This window comes from Pelodiscus sinensis, chromosome 10 (genome assembly GCF_049634645.1).
Source record: "Pelodiscus sinensis isolate JC-2024 chromosome 10, ASM4963464v1, whole genome shotgun sequence".
Taxonomy (NCBI): Eukaryota; Metazoa; Chordata; order Testudines; family Trionychidae; genus Pelodiscus; species Pelodiscus sinensis.
In genome coordinates this window covers 55,814,493-55,836,430 of record NC_134720.1, presented here as the reverse complement: position 1 = coordinate 55,836,430, position 21,938 = coordinate 55,814,493, and the positions used below count along the sequence as shown (strand labels likewise).

At 45.1% G+C, this 21,938-nt stretch overlaps 1 protein-coding gene across 2 annotated transcripts in view; it reads right to left on the bottom strand.

Moving 5' to 3' along the window:
* Nucleotides 1-15,302, bottom strand: part of MELTF (melanotransferrin) — a 61,815-nt gene extending 46,513 nt beyond the window's left edge. Inside the window, exons 1-3 of one of the 2 annotated variants that reach the window (XM_006129846.4) lie at nt 14,990-15,302; nt 8,599-8,662; nt 7,889-8,043 (exon numbers count right to left, since the gene is read on the bottom strand). In XM_006129846.4, the coding sequence (XP_006129908.2) occupies nt 7,889-7,978 (90 nt within the window). In that variant the 5' untranslated portion in view covers nt 7,979-8,043; nt 8,599-8,662; nt 14,990-15,302. The remainder of the gene's footprint in view (nt 1-7,888; nt 8,044-8,598; nt 8,663-14,989) is intronic. The other variant, XM_025188106.2, reaches the window with a different exon arrangement.
* Between the last annotated feature and the right edge of the window lie 6,636 nt (nt 15,303-21,938).

Below are 21,938 nucleotides of genomic sequence, written 5' to 3'. Positions count from 1 at the left end.
TTTTTTTAAATGTATGCTGGTATAAAATATCAAAAACAAAAAATGTCAGCAGAGACCTGGGCATAGTTCTTGGAGAGAAGGATTTTCTTCCATAGTAACTTTGTATTTGAATGTGTTCATCATGAAACTAGGAACAAGTGCCGCTCATATTCACCTTAAACAAAATAACAGTTCTGAGAGTGTCTTTGCTCATTTGACTTTTCTCTTCACTCCAAATACTGTTTAACGTACTGCACATTTATTCCACTAGATGGTTTGTTCCTAATAAACGCAACAAATTGTATGTAGTATAAGCTTCAGAGGGGTAGCTGAGTTAGTCTGTAACTGGAAAAACTTAAACAACAAATAGTCTAGTAGCACCTTAAAGACTAACAAAACATGTAGAAGGTATCATGAGCTTTCGTGGGCAAAACCCACTTCTTCAGATGACTGGAGTATTAAAAATCCAGATATCCAAGAATAAAGAAGGAAGGGGGGTGGGGCTGGGAAAGGAAGGGGGAAAAAAGACAGTGAATAGATTATTCAAGTTACACGAGTTTGATAAGAACAATTAGCACCTCCAGAGTTTGGTTGGTTGGTGAAGTCATTAGGATGTGGAAGGTAGTGTGGGAGCCAGCTGATATCTCTGTTCATTCCAATCTGACAAGAATTTAACTTGTAAATGAAGTTAAAGTTCCATCCCTTCTCTGTGTATTTGGCTTGTGGAATTGGCCTGAAACAACACGGTGACTTCGATCCATTAATGAGTGTCCAAGAAGATTAAAGTGTTCTCAACAGGTTTCTGTGTGTTGCCTTTTTGGATATCTGATTGATGTCTATTAATTCTTTCCCGTAGAAACTGTCCAGTTTGGCCAATATACATTGCAGTGGGGCATTGCTGGCATTTGATGGCATAGATCACAATAGTGGATGTGCAGTTAAATGAGCCCTTGACGTAGTGGCTAATGTTGTTGGGTCCACTGATGAAATCACTTGTGTAGATATGTGGGCAGAGTTGGCACCACAGCTGATTTCAGGGGTGGGTTCCAGGATGATTATGATGGAGATATATTGCATGGTTACTGGAAAGAATTTGTTTGAGGTTAGGGGGTTGTCTGTAGGTGAGGACTGGCCTTTTCCTCAAGGCCTGTGAGAGTGAGGGGTCATTTTCCAGGATAGTTTGTAGATTGTTGATAATGCGTTGGAGGGATTTAAGTTGTGGACTGTAGGTGATGACAAGTAGAATTCCATTTTCTCTTTTTGGCCTGTCTTGAAGTAGTTCATGTCTGGGTACTCTTTTAGTTCTGTCAATCTTTTTTTTCACTTCTCTGGGTGGATATTTCAGTTTTAAGAATGCTCTATATAGATCCTGTAGGTGTTTGTCTTTGTGGGATTGAAGCAAATCTGGTTAAATGTTAGAGTGTGGCTAGAGATGTGTGTCTGGAATGGAAACTAGAGGCATGAAGGTAAGCATAGCAGTTGGTAGGTTTCCGGTATAGGGTGGTGGAAATTTGTCCATCATGTAATTGTACTATAGTATCAAGGAAGTGGATCGATCCAGGCTGAGGTTGATGGTGGGGTGGAAGTTGTTGCAATCCCTGTGAAATTCCTCATGGGTCTCTTTCCTGTCAATCCATATGATGGTGTCATCAATGTAGCGTAAGCAGAGTAAGGGTTCCAGGGTGTGAGAGCTGAGGTCAAGCCATAAAGACAATAGGGGTGCTAACTGTTCTTTTCAGCCTCTTGTAATTTGAACAATCTATTCACTAGCTTCAGAAGGGTAGCTGAGTTAGTCTGTAACAGGAAAAACTTAAAAAACAACAAATAGTCTAGTAGCACCTTAAAGACTGAAGAAATGGGTTGTGCCCACGCAAGCTCATGATCCCATCTACATGTTTTGTTAGTCTATAAAGTGCTACCAGACCATTTGTTGTTTTTTAAGTTAATCTATTCATTGTCTTTTTTCGCCCCTCCATCCCCCCTTTCCCTTATTTATTTTTGGATCTGGACTTTTAATACTCTAGTCATCTGAAGAAGTGGGTTTTGCCCACAAAAGCTCATGATACCATCTACTTATTTTGTGAGTCTTTAAGGTGCTACTAGACTATTCGTTATAGTATAGTAATATTCTTGAACAAACGTTTTGGAGTTTGATTAATGAAATGAAAAATTGGGATTTTGTAGCTGTCCCAAAGATGTTCTTGGAGCATCAGGACTGCATATGACTTCTATGCTATGAGCCTGGGGCTAAGCACCCATGGATAGACTAATCACCATGTACACTAAGGAAATTATATTAGCAATCAGCTAAGAATATACATTCGCTGTCTGATAACAGTTACCTGACCATCACCCCTAGCAATCATTTACTCTATTTTATATCTCAAGCAAGTGTGGTTAACCCTATAGTACTTGTGACCTAAGATCAAGTAAAAGAGGAAGTAGGAGAAACAGATGCTGTGTTATGTCAGATTGTCTTTGGCCTGCTACTGGAGTAAAGAGACTTTAAATTCTATCAATGTCCTATGTGCAGTTATTTTAAGAGCCCAGATTCCTGGGGCTGAACCCAAAACTTGCACTTGTTGCTACATTTTTAGTCACTCTATAGTTTGGCAATTTTCAGCTGAAATGTTTATGTGCATGCTGTACCTCCAGGAAGCTCATCTGAGAATATTTTTACCTGCTGTATTCTGAAACTTTTTATGAGCCCTAATTTCTGTTCTGATCCAGAATACATCCACATAAGGAATGCTGGTTGCAGTAATGCCTTATGTATTCTGGCGGTCAGGGATACTTTTGAGGGAGACATCTAGAGAAAGCACCCACAAAAGGATTTCACATCAGATAAGCGTATTAGCAAGGCACTATTTTATCATGTTTACTGTTCTGAGAGGGACCTTGTTCTGTCTGTCTGTCTACAGTATTTGTTAAGGTTCCATCACAGTATCTAGCTGCCCACTCTCTCAATGGAGATTGTTTTAGTTAGACCCTAGGAACAAAGGATGGAGCATTTAGCAAATGCTTTTAAAATGGCTTAGGCTATTGTTGGAAATTATGTACTTTTACCCATAGCATGAAACATTTTGATGGAACTAAGTCCAAGTCATATGGCTCTGTAAAACAGCAGACGCCTAGGTATCCAGTCCTTACCCCCAACACTAGCCCTCCCCTTCCCTCCTCAGAGAGCAGAGTTCACTATATCTGCAGACTCAGAGATCATGAGCAATCCTATACATCGCACAGCAATGAGCAAATGTTTAGTAGATCATTAGCACAGAAAAAAAATCTCCAGGATGGTTGTGCCTGAGGCATACCTGTGTTAGGCGTCCTTGGCTATGTCTACAGGGTACAGCTTTTCCGATATCCCGGAAAAGCTCTGCCATGTCCAAGGAACACATCTGCTTTTCTGAAAAAAAATTCAGAAAAGCAGACGCTTTTTTTGGCATCCCTGTTCACCTTGTTTTATGAGGAAGAAGGGATGTTCCGAAAGATCCTTTCCCCCCCCACCAACATTTGGCTCCATGTAGATGGGACAAATGTTGGAAAAGACTCTTTCGGAAGAAAAGCGGAAAAAGATACGCAAATTGTGATTTGCAATTTGTGTATCTTTTTCTGGCTTTTCCCTGGCCTATCTGCAACAAAAACTCTTAGAAATTCTGTGACAGAATCTTTTATTGGGGTATTTACTGATCAGGAACCACTAGGGTTATTACATTCAGCACATGAGTTAGATCTTGCATTCTTTTCCCCTTGCACCACAGAAGCATCTGTATTTTATTGCTGGGTAAAGTATCATCTGTTTATAGAAGACCAGATCTCAAGGTACTTTTTACAATTTCAGTCAGTCCCAGGAATATAAGTATGACTTCAGTATTAATATTTAGCATTTATTTAGCAGCCTGCATCTGAGGACATCAAAACATTTTTTTATAAATGTGTATTAATTAAGCCTCACTGTTTGGTAAGGAAGTATAATTATCCTTCTTCTGCAGCTGGGCACAGAAATGACCTGTTCCCGTCTAAGATCACATGGAAGTTTTATCTCTTTCCCTGAGGCTGAGCAATATGAGCAAGCCCTTTGGACTAACCCTCACTATTTCTACCTACCAAGCCGTCTTGGGTTTGTACACAGACATGTGGTGTAAGAGATTAATAAGCACTGAGCCCTGCTCTAGCATGCTCTCTCTGCCAATAAATGCTTTACCTGTATTTAGTAATTGGACAAGTGAAGCAAGACCCTATACACTCAACTACTGGATGGCATTTCTCTGTTTGCTAATGCCTGAAAACCAAATCTAATCTATATATTCTAGGCAGAAGCCTACTGATTTCTGGTGAAAATCTGAAAACTCAAAGACAGACAGACAGACAAACTCAGCTCCCCACACAGCAGTGGCACCTCCACCCTCTCCTCGCTCAGCACCATTACAGGGCACCCTGGACACTTCCACCTCGTGCAAGAAGGAATCCGGCCAGCTCTGAGGAGATTACTTCATGTCTTTTGTAGGTTGGGCTGGAGATCCCTGCTTCATCTTCACCCCACCCCCCACCTCCATGTTTCTGCCTCCCCCCGCCGTCCCTTCTTTTCCCTTCCCCTGCTCCACTATTCAATTCCAGGTCTCTGCTTCTCCATGCCACACAACTTCCATTCCCTCCCCTCTAGGACCAGGTCCCTTTTTTCTCTCCACCTCCATTCCCCCAATTCCCACATCACTCCTGCCCATCTCCACCCCTTCCCCTCTCACCTTGGTCTTTGCTTTCTCTTTCCTACTCAGCTCTCCCTGTCTCCCACCCCCACTCCTCCCCAAGAGCTCCCTCTTAATGCTGCCAGGGGTGTAAGCAGGGATGAGTGCACTGTGTGGAGAGGAAAGGGAAACAGGGACTTGGAGACCAGTAGGGTGGGAAGCAGGGATCTGGAATGGGAAGGAGAAGGGATTCAGCTTAGCCAATAAAAGCAATGAAGTATGTGACTCTGTGGAAAAAGACACACACACAAAAACCTTAGCATGGAGAGAAAATGGGGGACACAGAGTCTCTGGCCTGGGGTGAAAGACTGAGATGGGGGAGGCTGCAGATAGTCTCTGAAATGGGGGGGGGGGGAGGATGGGAAGGTGACACACACAGAGCTTGGAGGGACACAAGCAGCCTTTGATGTGCACAGTGAGATCTCTTGACAGAAGCAACAAAGATTCTGACTTGCAAGTTCAATCTGACAGCAGTCTGATGTGGTGAATCATTAGAATTGTCCCTGTTACACAGCTAAGGGTGCTGAGGAGCGAGATTAAGTGACTTGCCCCTGGCCTCAAGGGGAGTCTGTGCCAAAATTAAGGATTTCCTAATTTGCAATCCTGTGGCTCTAAGCACTTGCTCATGGAACTCCACTGCCCCTCACAGCTACAATTTCCCTGGCTTTACCAGTTGCATCTCCATATCACATGCTATGACTGGGACACATCCAGCCTGACTTAATTACCAGGTTTGTGGAAAATCTGGAAATCCCGGACGCCCCATCATCTCAGGCATTGGCACTCTCACTGAAGGGCTGTCTGGCTATGTGGACTCTCTGCTCAGACCCTACACCACCAGCACTCCCAGTTACCTTCGTGACACTACGGATTTCTTGAGAAAACTACAATGCATAGGTGATCTTCCAGAAAACACCATCCTAGCCACCATGGATGTAGAGGCTCTCTACACAAACATCCCACATGCAGATGGAGTACAAGCTGTCAGGAACAGTATTCCTGATGATGCCACAGCACAACTGGTGGCTGAACTCTGTGAATTTATCCTCACACACAACTATTTCAGATTTGGTGACAACATATACCTCCAGACCAGTGGCACTGCTATGGGCACCCGCATGGCCCCACAATATGCCAACAATTTTATGGCTGACCTGGAACAACGCTTCCTCAGCTCTCGTCCACTTACACCCCTTCTCTACCTACGCTACATCGATGACATCTTCATCATCTGGACCCATGGGAAGGAGACTCTGGAAGAATTTCACCATGATTTCAACAGCTTCCACCCCACCATCAACCTCAGCATGGACCAATCTACACGGGAGGTCCATTTCCTGGACACCACGATACAAATAAGTGACGGTCATATCAATACCACCCTATACTGAAAACCTACCGACCGCTATACTTACCTGCATGCCTCCAGTTTCCATCCCGGACACACCACACGATCCATTGTTTACAGCCAAGCACTGAGGTACAACCGCATATGCTCCAACCCCTCAGACAGAGACCTACACCTACAAGATCTTCAACAAGCATTCTGTAAACTGCGATACCCACACGAGGAAGTGAGGAGACAGATTGACAGAGCCAGACATGTACCCAGAAGCCTCCTGCTACGGGACAAGCCCAAGAAAGAAACCAACAGAACACCACTGGCCATCACCTACAGTCCCCAGCTAAAACCTCTCCAACGCATCATTAGTGATCTTCAACCCATCCTGGACAATGATCCCTCGCTTTCACAGGCCTTGGGAGGTAGGCCGGTCCTTGCCCACAGACAACCCGCCAACCTGAAGCATATTCTCACCAGCAACTACACACCGCACCATAATAACTTGAACTCAGGAACCAATCCTTGCAACAAACCTCGGTGCCAACTCTGCCCACATATATACACCAGCAACACCATCACAGGACCTAACCAGATCAGCCATACTGTCACTGGTACATTCTCCTGCACATCCACCAACGTAATATATGCCATCATGTGCCAACATGCTATATACATCGGCCAAACTGGACAGTCCCTACGTAAAAGAATCAATGGACACAAATCTGATATTAGGAATGGCAACATACAAAAACCTGTAGGGGAACACTTCAATCTTCCTGGACACACAATTGCAGATCTAAAAGTAGCCATCCTGCAGCAAAAAAACTTCAGGACCAGACTTCAAAGAGAAACTGCTGAGCTACAGTTCATCTTTAAGTTTGACACAATCAACTCTGGATTAAACAAAGACTGTGAATGGCTCGCTAACTACAAAAGCAGCTTCTCCTCTCTTGGTATTCACACCTCCAGATCAGCTGCTAGAAGTGGGCCTCATCCTCCCTGATTGGATCCACCTCGTCATATCCAGCCTGATCCTGGCCTGCATATTTATTCCTGCCTCTGGAAATTTCCACTACATGCATCTGACGAAGTGGGTCTTTGCCCACGAAAGCTTATGCTCCTACACTTCAGTTAGTCTATAAGGTGTCACAGGACTCCTCGTCGCTTTTGCAGATTCAGACTAACACAGCTACCCCTCTGATACTATATTTTGTTGTTACTCTCTGAGGTGCCACAGGACTACTTGTTGTTTTTAAAGTTAAAGACTAACAGAGCTATCCTTCTGAGATTTTTCTTTTAAAGGGCCAAGGTAGGGTTCATGTTTATATTCCTAGTGACTGGGCCACAAAGGTGAATAAAAAAGACAGGACCACCTTCTGTTTTAAAACTCAGTTTTATCTATTGAATGCAAAAATCCATCCGTCCAGCCATTCCAAGGCAGGGGATCTTTAAAGTGTAAACACCTGTACAAGAATTCTCATCTGCCTGCTTTTATGAGAAGTTCAGTGCAGTAGAGTCTAGGTCAGTGAGTGGATGTCTTCATTCTCTTGCTTATCTTTCAGTAGAGAGAGAGACCACATGGGTGAGGAAATAGCTTTTTCTGGACCAACTTCTGCTGATGCGAGACACAAGCTTTTGAGCCACACTCAGTTTTTCCTCAGGCCTGGGAAAGGTGCTCAGAGTGTTACAGCAAAAGACAAGGTTGCACAGGACACGTACCATAAGTAGTTTGCACATAGTCTAAGGGCCCATGAGAGGAGAAGTGGCACAATAAGGCATAGCAAGCACTATATGGGCCATAATGTAATGACTTCAAACTCACCTTGAGCATATTGGCGCAGTTAATGGCCGAGCCACCACGGACACACGATACTTGGGGAAGGATGTTGGCATCAGTGAAGGCTGTGCTCATGTCATTACACTTGTCCAGCTCTTGCTCAGAGATGGTGCACCACCGCACATGCTGCAGGCTGAGAGCTGAAACAAAGCACCAGGGCAAGACTCCATGATCAGATAATGCCTATACAACTATGCTCCCTGTGTACTGGTAACAGAAGGGACAGACCACTAAAATTCACAGCTTGTTGAAGGCTATGGCCTACGGCCCCACTCCCATTTTCATTCAACTCTATGAGAGTTTTGTAAATGACTTAAATGGGAGCAAGTTTGGATCCATCTCTCATATCGTCACATGCTGATAGAGGAGTATGAAAACAGAGTGGATAAGCGCATACAAAGAATCCCCAGCGCCTATGAGAATGATACAACCTTATTTCCTGGGTATATTGTTTATCCAGTCTCCACAGTTCCCTTAGTTGTGTGGCAAAAAGTTGGGTTTCGATGCAAGTAGCAGCACAGTCCTACTGCGGGGGCTTGGCAGGCTTTGTTAACCGTAAAGTGCTGAAGCTCTTGTAAATGATCAGCAGTAAAATTCAGTCATTTAACACCTGGTGTCTTGGGTTTATGCAACTTTTTATTATCATGAAGAAAAATAAGAACACTACAAAATATCCATTTAAACAACATACTTACCAAGAGCAGCAATATTTAGAGAGCAGCAGCTGTTGTGTCAGTTGTCTGTCGATTCATGGTGAACCTGGGACATATTGAGAAGGTTTTCTTCTCAACTAAGTGCTGGGATGATTGTTTACAATTACACCACGCAAAAGCCAGTGGCTCCCCAGTGAAGTGCCAGTCTAACATAGCACGATGGATTGGCTTGGGTGAAGTCCTGTCTCTTATTCAGCTTAAACAAATAAACAGTCCCTGATGCTCAGAGACCCGGGCGTAAGAATTGGAAGAGCATAGAAGAGAAAAGTTGCTCCCATCATATTTAACTGTAAGAGGCCCCCACTCCTGTCACTCAATGAGATGTATAGATAAATACGCGGGAACTAGGCAGGCATGGTAGATGTCAGTTTCCAATGCAGGAAAGTCACCTGATTATCTAAACTGCACCTGCAAAAACTGCAACACTGCTGTTTGGTTAAACAGATATTTTCAAGTGTCAGTTGGGTAATTGTACATACAAACAAGCACATACGAGAATCAGGAGCTTCTGCTGGGTTTGGTACATGCAGCTGGCCCGTGAGCCTCTCTCACAAACACATATTCAATATGCACATTCACAGTTTGAATGGACCCGGGTTAGGATTTGTCTCATTTGCTTGCTACTGTAGCCTTTCTCCAAAGGGACACGTCCACAGCACTGTAAAGTTGAGAGGTTCTATCAGCCTAAGAAAGGATCTAGCACAGCAGCACTCAACAGGCAGGGGCTATGACAAACTTCTCCAGCTTGAAACATTCAGGATATGTCTACATAACAGGGCTAAACTCGAAATAAGCTATGCAACGTGAGCTACACTAATTGTGTAGCTTAAGTTGAAACAGCTCATTTCGAATTTGGGACCATCTACACGGCACTTTTTTCAAAATAGAGCACTCTTCCTCTGACTTCCCTTACTACTTGAGGGTTACAGGAGTCAGAGTAAGTAGTCCTCCAGCCCAATAATATTTCGACATTATGTCGAAATAGCTGCTTGTGCGTAGATGCGGACTACGTTATTTCGGAATAACATCTATTATTCTGAAATAATGCTGCTGTGTAGACGTACCCTCAGAGTGCTGCAAAAACAGCCATACTAATACCCTCAGCTCTGTTTTGCACAGCAACAGTCACTAAAACAGAGACTGACTCAGGAATAATGCTACTAGTGTCAATAACCTAAAACCAGCAGTGACAGTGCTTTTACTAAGTCATTAGAAAAAAAGACTGAATCCTGACATTTCTCAACCAATTTTCAGACCAACAGGCTGTACTGTTGCAAGCTTCTCACTATGGGTATGTCTACACTACAAAGTTAGTTCGAACTAACGGACTTTAGTTCGAACTAACTTTCATAGGCGCTACACTAGCGCTCCGTTAGTTCGAATTTAATTCAAACTAACGGAGCGCTTAGTTCGAACTAGGTAATCCTCATTCCATGAGGATTAAGCCTAGTTCGAACTTAATAGTTCGAATTAAGGGCTGTGTAGACCCTTAATTCGAACTAGTGGGAGGCTAGCCCTCCCCAGGTTTCCCTGGTGGCCACTCTGGCCAACACCAGGGAAACTCTACTGCCCCCCTCCCGGCCACGGACCCCTTAAAGCGGCACGGGCTGGCTACGGTACCCGTGCCAGGTGCAAGCCTGCCAGCACCCAGCCAGCAGACCCTGCACCTGGCACGGCTCGAGCCACCCACGCGATGCCCCCCATCCCACCCCCTCTTCCCGGGACCAGGCTGGCGGCTCCTGGGAGCTTGCCCAGGACCGCAAGAGGCGGGCACCCGCCTGGGCTACTGCGGACATCGTGGACCTCGTCCATGACCTCCGCACTAGGCACAGGAAAGTGGCCGGCTAGGGCAGGAGAGCTGCCAGCCTGGCCACCCAGGAGCAGGTGTGCATGAAAATCAAGGTGGTCCACTGAGACCCCCGACCCTGAGCCCTGAGCTTACAATGGCCGTACTGGGTCAGACAAAAGGTCCATCTAGCCCAGTAGCCTGTCTGCTAACAGCGGCCAACCCTAGGGACCCTGGAGGGGATGGACCGAAGACAGTGACCAAGCCATTTGTCTCGTGCCATCCATCTCCAGCCTTCCACAAACCTTGGGCAGGGACACCACTCCTACCCCCTGGCTAATACCACTCCATGGACCCAACCTCCATGACTTGATCTCACTTCCCTTTAAACTCTGTTCTAGTTCTAGCCTTCACAGCCTCCTGCAGCAAGGAGTTCCACAGGTTGACTCTTTGCTTTGTGAAGAACAACTTTCTGTTACTAGTTTGAAGCCTGCTACCCATTCCTTTCCTTTGGTGTCCTCTAGTCCTCCTTTATGGGAACTAATGAAGAACTTTTCTGTATGCACCCTCTCCACCCCACTCATGCTTTTAGAGACCTCTATCCTGTCCTCCCTCCGTCTCCTCTTTTCTAAGCTGAAAAGTCCCAGTCTCTTTTGCCTCTCTTCATATGGGACCTGTTCCCAACCCCTGATCATTTTAGTTGCCCTCCCCTCTCCCAGCCTCTCTCTTCCCCTCTCCCACCTCCTTTTCCCAGTCTCCCCCAGTTTTGTTCAATAAAGACAGATTCCATTTTGGAAGACACGTTATCTTTATTTTGTACATTAAAAAGAGGGGCTAGGGAAGGGTAAGTGGAAGGAGGTGAGGGAGGAATGGGGCACGAGCCCCCGATGGAGAGGACTGGGCTGGCTCTGCGGGCTTCTGGGGGTGGAAGCTCTCCTGCAGCCCTCCAATTGCCCCCTCTCCCCAGATGGCAGCCTGCGGCAAGTGCAGCCGGTCTGATGGCCGAGTGCTGTGATGTGCCCAGTGTGGGTACTCCGGGCAATCCAAGCCAGGACTGCTTTGCAAGCGGGGCACCCCTGAGAACTGTCTGTCCGGGGTGGGGTTCGGGAACCTTTAAGCGCAGCCCTCGGCTAGCCTGAGACAGCAGCTCCACGCTCTAAGTCCTCCTCTGATGCCCTGCCGGCACTGCTTCCGGCCATCCTTAAGTCTGGTTCAGGGTCCACTTAATGTGGACATGCTAGTTCGAATTAGCAAAACGCTAATTCAAACTAGTTTTTTAGTCTGGATCCGTTAGTTCAAATTAACTAATTCGAACTAAGTTAGTTCGAATTAACATTGTAGTGTAGACGTACCCTATGTCATTAACTAGAAAAGGTCTGCAACTCTAAGAAAGTAGGAATAACTATCCAGCATGAGACCAAAGGTCCATCTAGCCCAGTATCCTGTCTTCGAACAGCACCCAATGCCAGGTGCCCCAGATGGAATGAATAGAAGGCTTATTAGAAAACAGGAAGGCTACGTCTACACTGGCATGATTTTCCACAAATGCTTTTAACAGAAAAGTTTTTCCGTTAAAAGCATTTGCGGAAACAAGCATCTAGATTGGCACGGACGCTTTTCCGCAAAAGCACTTTTTGTGGAAAAGCGTCCGTGCCAATCTAGACGCGCTTTTGCGCAAAAAAGCCCCGATTGCCATTTTCGCGATTGGTTTTTTTTTTGCGCAAAACAAATTTGAGTTGTCTGCACTGGCCCTTTTGCGCAAAAGAACTTTTGCCCGAACGGGAGCAGCATAGTATTTCTGCAAGAAGCATTGATTTCTTACATGAGATCGTCAATGTTCTTGCAGAAATTCAAGCAGCCAGTGTAGACAGCTGGCAGGTTTTTCCACAAAAGCAGGTGCTTTTGCGGAAAAACTTGCCAGTCTAGACACAGCCGAAGAGTCCTGTGTCAGGGCACTATAGCTTGTTTCGGGAGATCAAGCAGTTCACGGAAGCTCAGGTGACCTTGGGAGAACAAGGATGCACATTGTCTTCTTCATTAATCCATGTACAAGTTCATGATAGTCATTTTCCTTCATTGTGGAAGCTTCTAGCATCCCACAGTCAAAGACTCCACTTTTTCTATTAAATGCAAAATTATTGTATTTCCAACTATTGCTCAGTGCCTTAGAACATATGGCTAAGTGCTATTCTCCAATAGCCGTGTTCCTGTTTCCGATACAGTGGTCTGTGAAGATAAGACTTCATTGTGCAAGGTATACGATCACTTTTTACTCTCATTAATTTGTGAGATGAAAAATAAACGGCCTCTGCCTAGCTCCACATTTTTTTAGCGTATGTAATGAAATAGCATGAAGCCACCTCTTTCTTCCTCACTCAGCTTACGGGTGCTTAGTGGAAATTTCTCTCTTGCTAAAATGCATCTTTTCTCTCAGCATCTGGCCAGGTGCCTTCTTGTCATAGAGGATGCCTTTTAGTCTGCCAGAGGGAGTTAACCCATTTGAGGTGGAGCTAGGAACATAGAGAGGACTTGTGGTTTGAGTCCTCTGCTACAGTTGGCCAAGCATGTGTTAAAACAGCAAGCTAGTCTCTGAACTGTTTACTCAGTTTCCTGGTGCTCCACAGAGGTACACTAAATTTGAGATGGTGGGGGCTGGTAACCACGATTTGAAATACATTCCTAGGCCCTATGATAGCATAGTCTCAGCATCAGACTGTCAAACAACCTATCAACTGCTTTAGCAACACAACAATACTGGTGTTGTGCAGTAGTGGGGTAATGTACTGCACTTTACAAAAGGATCAGGAAAATGTTAAGGGACATTAATATTCTGTGGGAGTTTCAACAGGAGCTCTCTCAATGAGGAAAAAAAACAAGATCATTTTACACATACACAAGAGCTTCTCTTTTTCCTGAAAGATTTCAAAGTGCTTTAGAGATAGCGAGCCAGCAGGCATCTGATCAGTCAGTCAAACCTTTGGACTCCTGGACATTCCAGACAGAGCTGTTGACATTTATTTCTCTCTCTCTGCCCTGTGTTCATTGACTGTTTGCTCCGACCCTACCTTCCCCTCTCCGCTCCCTCCAGTCTCTTTACTATAAATTCATTCCATACTTGTCCCCTCCCTTCCCTTTAACTGATCTCTTCCTAAGTACACCCCACCACCCTTCAAAGAGGAAACAAAATTGTGGACCTAACATGCCATTTACCACTGCTCCATGTTCACTCTGTGTGTTCTATACCTCTTGCTCCCAGTGTCTCGCTTGGCTATTTAGACAATATTGTCTCCTTGTACTCTGCCTTCTGTCTGTTCCATCTATTGTTGTCTTTTGTCTTGTACTTAGATTGTAAGCTCTCTGGAAAGGGAGTTTTTTGACCTGTTAGTACAGCGCCTAGCACAACGGGGCCCTGGTTCATGACGCGGATGCTTAGGGTCTACAATGACAAAAAGAATAATAAAAATGAATCACCTCAGGAGTGGGAGAAAAGCAACACAAATCCTGATGCATAACAAAAAAGGTTGGGGAATATTAGGGCATCGCAGATCCACATAATCTATGCTATGTCCCAGTTTTTAAACAGTCCCTCGGAGAAAAGTGTGCCAGATGCCCCAGAGATCCCATGTGTTATTAAGGGTAGATCATATGGTTGCAACATTTCTGCGACTGAACCTCTTGGTGCCAACTCTCCTGCTTCATACCCATGAGCTCTGCTTAGCAAGTGCAACTGAGAGAGTCTGATCAGGAGTCTTTACACACTTCGGGGACCAGATCAACAAGTAGCAGCCATGACACTAGGTAGCCTTTTTAAAATTGGAGAATTTCTTCAACAGGAACAGAGCAGTGTTATTCCCCCCTGAAAACTGCTGGCCCTCCCAAAAGCCAACTCTCCTTCCAGCCAACGTAGGCATTTCAGTCCATTGTCCAACACTTGCAGGCCCTTCCTGAGTTCACATATCCCACCTGGCAGAGATTTCCATGGATAAGTATGAATTGTTCAGTCCTTGGGTTTCCCGTTGTCTCTGGTCCCTCCTCTGACATGGGACTATTTCAGTCAGTTTTTAGCACCACATTCATTCCACCCCCACACTGTGTGACACCTCCTCATGTTTCATGCTCTGTCCTACAAGCAGCTTTTTAATGCTTCTGCACTCACTACAGTGCAAAGTACAGAGGGAGGCCAAGGCACATGATGGAACAATAAAATACACTACAGCAAATGCCCACTTTATTAAGTAGCACAATCACCTACAAAAAATGGGCCATGTGAAGCTGTAATATTCATGCAGAGCAGGTTGGTCCAAGATCCCCTCTGAAATAGCCAGCCAGAATAAACAGCATGGGACCAACAGAAGATACAGAATCAATGTGGCCAAATATGTGATACAAATGAAAGGGAGCCAATAATGATTTGTTTCCCCTAACTCAACTGCCTGTTCTCCCACCACGTCCCGCTCACCTGCAGAAACACAGTGATTATGAAATTATTTTCATTCTGCTTGTGCTGTATCATCTCACAGATTGGTCAGTCCCAGAGGTACCAAACAGCAGCATGAACATTGTCTCTTGAGATTAGCAGGCACTTACCTGTGTGAAAGAAGCAGAAACAATAAGCCATGCTCTGGAAGCTCATGATGAGGTCTGTGTGTATGCAGTGCCTTCAGAATTCCAGCAATCACTACTTTTATGGAGCACACTTTTCACTCTGCCCCTTTCCAGACCACGCCCTGTTGGAAACCAAGATTCTCACATGGCCACGTGTGCACTGCAAAACAACAGTTACTCTCAGTCACTCCACCACACAGTCTGTTCTAAACAGAGAGGAAAATCTGCATCCGTTTACATGAATTGCAGTCTTCAAACAGAAAGCCAAACTCCAAGCACAAAATACCTGGGACAGTGGAGATTGTGACCTGTCATTGTTTTAGCACCACCTGCTGGGTCAAATTGGTAATAACATGTTAACAATTTCCCTTGCAACAAACCCTGTCGCCAACTTTGTCCACATATCTACTCTGGTGACACCATCACTGGACCTAACCATGTCAGTTATATGATCAAGGACTCATCTTCCTGTTCATCCAGCACACAAACATGATTTGTGATTTATGCCATCATGTGTCAGCAGTGTCCCTCTGCAATGTATATTGGCCAGACTGCTCAGGCACTTCGCCAAAGAATCAATGCTCACAAATCAGACATCCGACATCTTCACAAAGAAAAACTTGTTAGTCCACATTTTAATCTACCTGGGCATTCCCTTGAAGGCCTCACAATGTGCATCTTACTTCAAAGAGACTAACACAGATTACAGAAACTTCAGAACTTTCATTCATGCTTACATTGGACACGGTACGAATGGACCTTAATAAAGATGCTAGTTACCTTACATATTACAAATACAGCTTCTCCACTTATTGATAATCCTAGTAACTTCAGATTAGCCACTCATTGACTTAAAATAAACTATTTCCTCCTTCCCTCTCTCTACCTTCTGTTCTAAAATCTGATTTGTTAGTTTATAATGTATTCACTTTCTTCATTGTATTCCTTTGTTATATATGGTCATGCCAGTTCTCTTTCAGAATATGATCTGAAGAAGTGGTCTGGTTCATGAAAGCTCATCACCTAATAAACTAATAAACCTAATAAGCTATCTTGTTAAAGTGCTACATATTTTTTCCTTTTGTTTTACGATAATCATGAGTGTGGAATAGGATCATGAAATAAAGTGTAGGGAGATCACAGAAAGCCTCCCTCTTCCTCCAGAGCAGACACACACACATGGAGCAGCTCTGAGCTTAAAACAGCGGCAGCTGTGTGCCTGAGGGTCCTGGCAGAGTGGTCCGTGGGCAGGTGGCTTGGCAGGCCCACTCTGGCCAGCAAATTGTATCTTGCCCACCCCTGGTCTAGTCTGTAGCTCACTGGTTAGTATATGCTCCAGAGACATGGCAAATCCTTATTCAACTCCTTTCTTCTCAGGTGGAAGGGAACTTGAACTGGGATTCTCCCACATCCAGGTGAGCACCCTAACCACTGGATTAAAATTATTCCTCCCCTAGGCTTCTTGCAAAAACAGCATAGGTGCCTAATTCTAAGAGCAGGGTTAACAACTGGGAAACCCAAGCAAATGGAGCAGCCCAGTTTTAGGTGCCAAACTGCCCAAGCAGTACAGGGTTTAGGACAACTCTTACCTTGGCATCTCTCATTGGCTGGGCTAGGCAGGGTGCCACTTAACATATTGGCTTGTGTGAATCCCACTCTCAGCCAATACCTCACCCCCTTCATTGCATAGAGTGCCCTGGTGCCTAACTCAAACCTCATGAATCAAGTTATTTTCTAGCTGCCTAAATATTTTTGTGAATATAATCCAGTGTTGCTACCATCTGATTAAGAATAAACACAACTAATAAACAAAATTTAGCACAAGTAAGACGTCTTTAAGCACCCTGTAGGTAGGTGGCACGTGATGTGCTGAAGAAACGTCCCATGTAATAGCAAATTGATTAAGAAAATTAGAAGAGAATTCTCTCTCCTTTCTGCAAGATGATTATAGAAAGAATCTAATTCACTATAAAATTGCATAGAATGTTATCCAGTTAATCAATATTGATATAACCCTTCAGAGTTGTGCTGTCAACAACAAGAGGAGCTGGGTTTGGAGGGTTCCTTGTGAATGCTTAAATACCATCTGCTCAACCTGCTACTCAGAAACCTGGGAACTAGCTGTACTACCTGTTGCTCCCTAGATAGCAATACTTCCCCACTTACATACACTGATTCCACAGGACTTAAACTTTATGAAAGGGGGATGACACTGAACTTGAGAGGGCCGGCAGTCATTAATTTAAACACACTCCCTGCCCTTCCCCAGGAGTAGGTTACAACCTACATCTTTTTCTTGAAGTTGAGTGGGGCTGGTACATTCTAGTCACTTTCCTCTTCTCTTCCTCATAGTTTGTTATACTGGGTTGGTGGGAGTCCAAGGATTCTAGCAAGTCAGTGCAGTCTGCAGCTTTACCATCGAAGGCGATTTCAGCTCTGTTGTGTAGGGAAGCCCACATAGGTAATTCAGTGTCACCCATTCCTTCAAAGCCACCTCTGCACCATCCAATGGCTTGTAAGGCACAAAATTTGTATCTGCATCTGTAAAAATGAGCTGTAGATAGCCACATCTGAGGATATAGTGGAGAGCTGCAAATTTGCAGAGTTGTATACTCATCACAGGCTACTTCATAGTTTTGGGGTAAAACCTGTTTTGGAGTGCTGGTCTCCCTTCTCAGGGGCAGACTCTTGGTTGCATAGGGAGATTGGGGGGAAGCCGGGCTCAGCCACTGCTCTGGGTTCCAGTCCAGGGACCCTACGGCAGTGGCAACAGGCAAGGTTATTGCCACTCCCAATCTGGCAGCTTTTCCTTGGGCTGCTTCCCCAAATGAGCCCTCCCAGCACCTTTCCTCTAGTTCCTGCGCCTCAGTCCTCAGCTCTTACACACACCACTCTGTCAGCCGACGGTCAGGGCAGAGAGAGAGAGAGAGAGAGAGAGAGAGAGAGAGAGAGAAGGTTTAATGTCTGTGTCTTTACCACTAGGACCGGGGTCCCGTTGCGGAGGGCAGCCAACAGGCTGACAGACGCCCCAGAGTTTACAAGGAGAGCTTACTACATCTCAGATTTCAGCTGCTAGGATACAGGATCCCTTCGCAGCGGGCACTCTAGGGAAGACTGAGAGATGCCCCAATGGATCTGTCCCCTGGGAGGGACACGAACCAAAACGCCCCAGCTCTTCCTATTCCTGTCCCTTATGACTGGCTGAAGTTCTTTTAAATTGTGCTTGGTTCTGTTACAGCAACTGAAGGAGTCAGGTTAAAGCTTAAACAGTTACAGGTTTATTAAAGAAGCCTATAAATCATATGGTTACAATGGCTACTGCTCTATTTCTTAACTGCTAGCAAATATAGATCTTAAAAACGGTTACAAAGAAAATATAGAAAATAGAAATAATGGTACCAAGTGACAGCTTAATCTTTAAAGAGCTCTAAATCTATGTGTACACTTAAGACAAAGGGCACATCCAAGTACAATTTTTACCCCCTTCTGTACCTCTCGACTCCAGTGGGTCAAGCCAGGGCCGGTCCCTCAATTCCTAGGAAAGACGAATACGAGGTGAGCATCCCAGTGGAACCTCGGGAGGTCAAACACCTAACCCAATGAACAGATAGATGGTAGATTGACACTCAGAGTAAGTGTGCTGCTGGACCCATCTTTATACCCATAGGGGCCCGTATCCTCTTTCTTATCTAAGATGCCAAATTGTACTGGTCTGTCTTTGTGGCGCCAGTTCTTACAAGGGAGTTGTGAACTTAATTTACACTTGTAAGAGAGAGAACTAAATTGGAAGTACTGGGCATTCTTTTCTCAGTGGGAGAGTCCTCTCCCAGGGACGACTGTGTGTGATCGTATCAACATAGGTGCTAGCCAGGGCAGTTCTCGCAGCCTCGAGGTCAGCTTATTGCCTTAATCGCTCTTTTCTCATATCTATGTTTTCAGCTTCTCAGGATCAGATGAGCCAGCATAGACTATGCTGATTTTATTGCTCCTTCTCTGTCCTGTATGCTTCAGGAACCTCAGAGAGGCAAATAACATGTGTGTGTGTGTCTGTCTACACACACTTCCTCCTTTCAGCCCTTCACTTTTTCCTTCCCCCTTCCTTACCTGGGCAGAACCTTTTAAAGCAGCTCCATAGGGCTTAATTGGCTGCAGGGGTCTAATTTGCCTGTAGCTTCCAGCAGGCTCTAATTGTCCCCAGGTGCCTACATGATAATGCTGCACTAGGCTTGGCTCTGTTAACTCCAGAAAGAGAACGTTGGTCACCCAAGCCACAGCATGCCTTTCCTCCATTAGTGTGTGCCAGCCAGCTGGTCTGGGTCTGTCACAACTCTTATCCACAAAAACAGGCTATGAGCATCCACATCTGTGGAAGCAGATACTGGCGGATATAAAGCACAATCTGCGGATTTGCAAGGCTCTTCCTGTTCTTAGCATCACATTAGCCACATTATATTAACTTCAGGTGGAATAAATAGGCCAAAGGTGTTTACATAACCTGTTATGGTCCAACACTAATGTGTATTAAGTAGTTTTGGGGTTTGGTAAACCAAAACCTCAGCCTGCTAAGTACCAGGCAAATATACCATTAAATGTTTTTTAAAAAATTAATAATAAAAATTTAAGATATTACAGCACTAAAGATTACATGTCCCCCCCGTCCCCCCGGTTTCTTTTCTTTAGCTAGAGAGTTTTTAGAAGAAAAAAACCCTACCTTTGTTAACAGCCTCTTCCATGTAGTCAAATACGGCAATACATATCTTTTGCATAAAAGATAAGAAGTTATTGGAGATAGGCTGGAGATGTTGTTACTTTTGTTGGTAAAGGCTGAGCTCATTTCATTTTAGATGGTGTTTGGGATTTAGATGGAGCCAGAAGAGGTACTCTGGCCTGGTCAGGATGACAAAGGCTTAGGGTCCCAGGAACTGGTGGTGGAGGTAGCCATTATGATGAAGCTCACATCAGTAGCCAATTTTTCTCCCCAAAGTATCTTTTTTCAAGGACTCAGAGAAAGTGGTGAGTGGACCCATCCCCTTGCTATTTTGTTCATCCGTTAGCCCTAGTTTCTGACACCAATTTTGACACACTGATTTCTGATTCCACATACTTTTCTTGTTTACCAGACAATCTTAAACACAGACCTTGCATTATGTAACAGGGGCTTTTTGTGAGGACTAATTCAGTCTGTCTCTCTTCATACTTTTTCCCATTAACATTTGTTAGCACATGTTATGACAGCTAATGAACTTTCACTTTTTGAACAGTTGAACTCACAATTAGGACACATTCATGAACCTAATTATCACACCAGCACTCTGAACCAGATGTGTTGGTGGGTAAATCAGAGTGAGCACTGATGCCATCCTCATCAGTCCTCTCCCTACTCCACCTGATACCTCACTCCAGGCATGTTTGATGTAGCTCCTGTGTCTATTTATCTCCTCCCCCAAAAAAACTTTCACAAGAACATAACGGAACTAGAAGAGGCCCCATACTTTCACAATGCACAGAGCCTCTTCCACTCATAGTCTCTTGCTTGTCAACAGATGCTGGCAGAGCTCACTCTCAAATGGAGTTCTCAGGCAGCTCTCAGGCACTCTTCTCCCTGTTCACTTACAGGTGTCAACAGTGAAGTCCCTGCTCCAGGCCATTTGGCACCAGCACATTTTCAGTAGAATTGCTAGACATGGAAGTGTAGCTACGTGGGGCCTGATGAGTTTTTCCAATGGTTACTTACCTTTGCTCTTAATATTCTTTGGCTTCTTTCTAGTCTGGATTTATCTGGGCTCAACTTTCAGTCACTGGATCTTGTTAGCCATTTGTTGACTAGATTATTGTTCAGGAAATGAGTTCTAGGATGTGTTTGAGACCCCCTTCAACCTTCAGGAATAAGAAATAATGTGAATAGAAACTGCTCCCCATAAGCTCTGATATGTCTCCTTGATAGACCCTACCTGGAGGAGAGCTTGCATCTCTTGGGCCAATAAAACATGCTTGTGAGAAGAGGCTTGGGGAAAGAGGATGGGAGGGAGGGAAGGATGGAAATAAACTGGAATGTGTAACCTTCTACCACCACTCTCAGCACCCAGCAGCAGAGATGACTGGTCAGGCAGGATGCAGGAGCCACATGATCCACCCAGCCTGGGGAAGGGCTGGGATAACCCCCCTCCAACCCAGGCCCCACCTCTCCTTGCCCTGCTCTATTACTCTTTTCCCCCTTGCTTCTTCCCCCAAACAAGGCAGCCCAGGGGAGTAGTGGGGCTGGCGGGCTGATGCCAGCAGCAGGAGTCCATCCCCTCCCGGTACTCACTGACAGAGGCGGGAGAAGCAGAACAAGGAAGCCGCAAGCTTGCTTTGCTCCCACTGTCTGTGTCACTCTGTTTCTTGCCGGGGAAAAGTTTTTCCATTAAAAGCATTTGCGGAAAAGCGTCCGTGCCCATCTAGACGCGGTTTTGCACAAGAAAGCCCCGATCGCCATTTTTGCCATCGGGGTTTTTTTGTGCAAAACAGTTTTTAGCTGTCTACACTGGCCCTCTTGCGCAAAAACATTTCCGGAAAAGGGCTTTTGCCCGAACGGAAACATCAAAGCATTTGCGCAAGAAGCACTGATTTCGGACAGTAGAACGTCAGTGCTTTTGTGCAAAATCAAGCGGCCAGTGTAGACAGCTGGCAAGTTTTTGCGCAAAAGCAAGTGCTTTTGCGCAAAAACTTGCCAGTCTAGATGCAGTTCTGGAGTGTAGCATTGGAAGAGCAAAGCACGATGAGGTTGCCTTACTCCGCTTCCCCTGCTGCTGCTAGTATGTGTGGGGGCTTGACCCCTGCTGCAGGTGCCAGCATTCCCCACCCCTGCTTGTCCATTGTTGGCTGTTGGCCAGCTCCTACTGTGGATTGCATGTGAGGCACATGACTCCTCATGCCCCCACATGTGCCATCT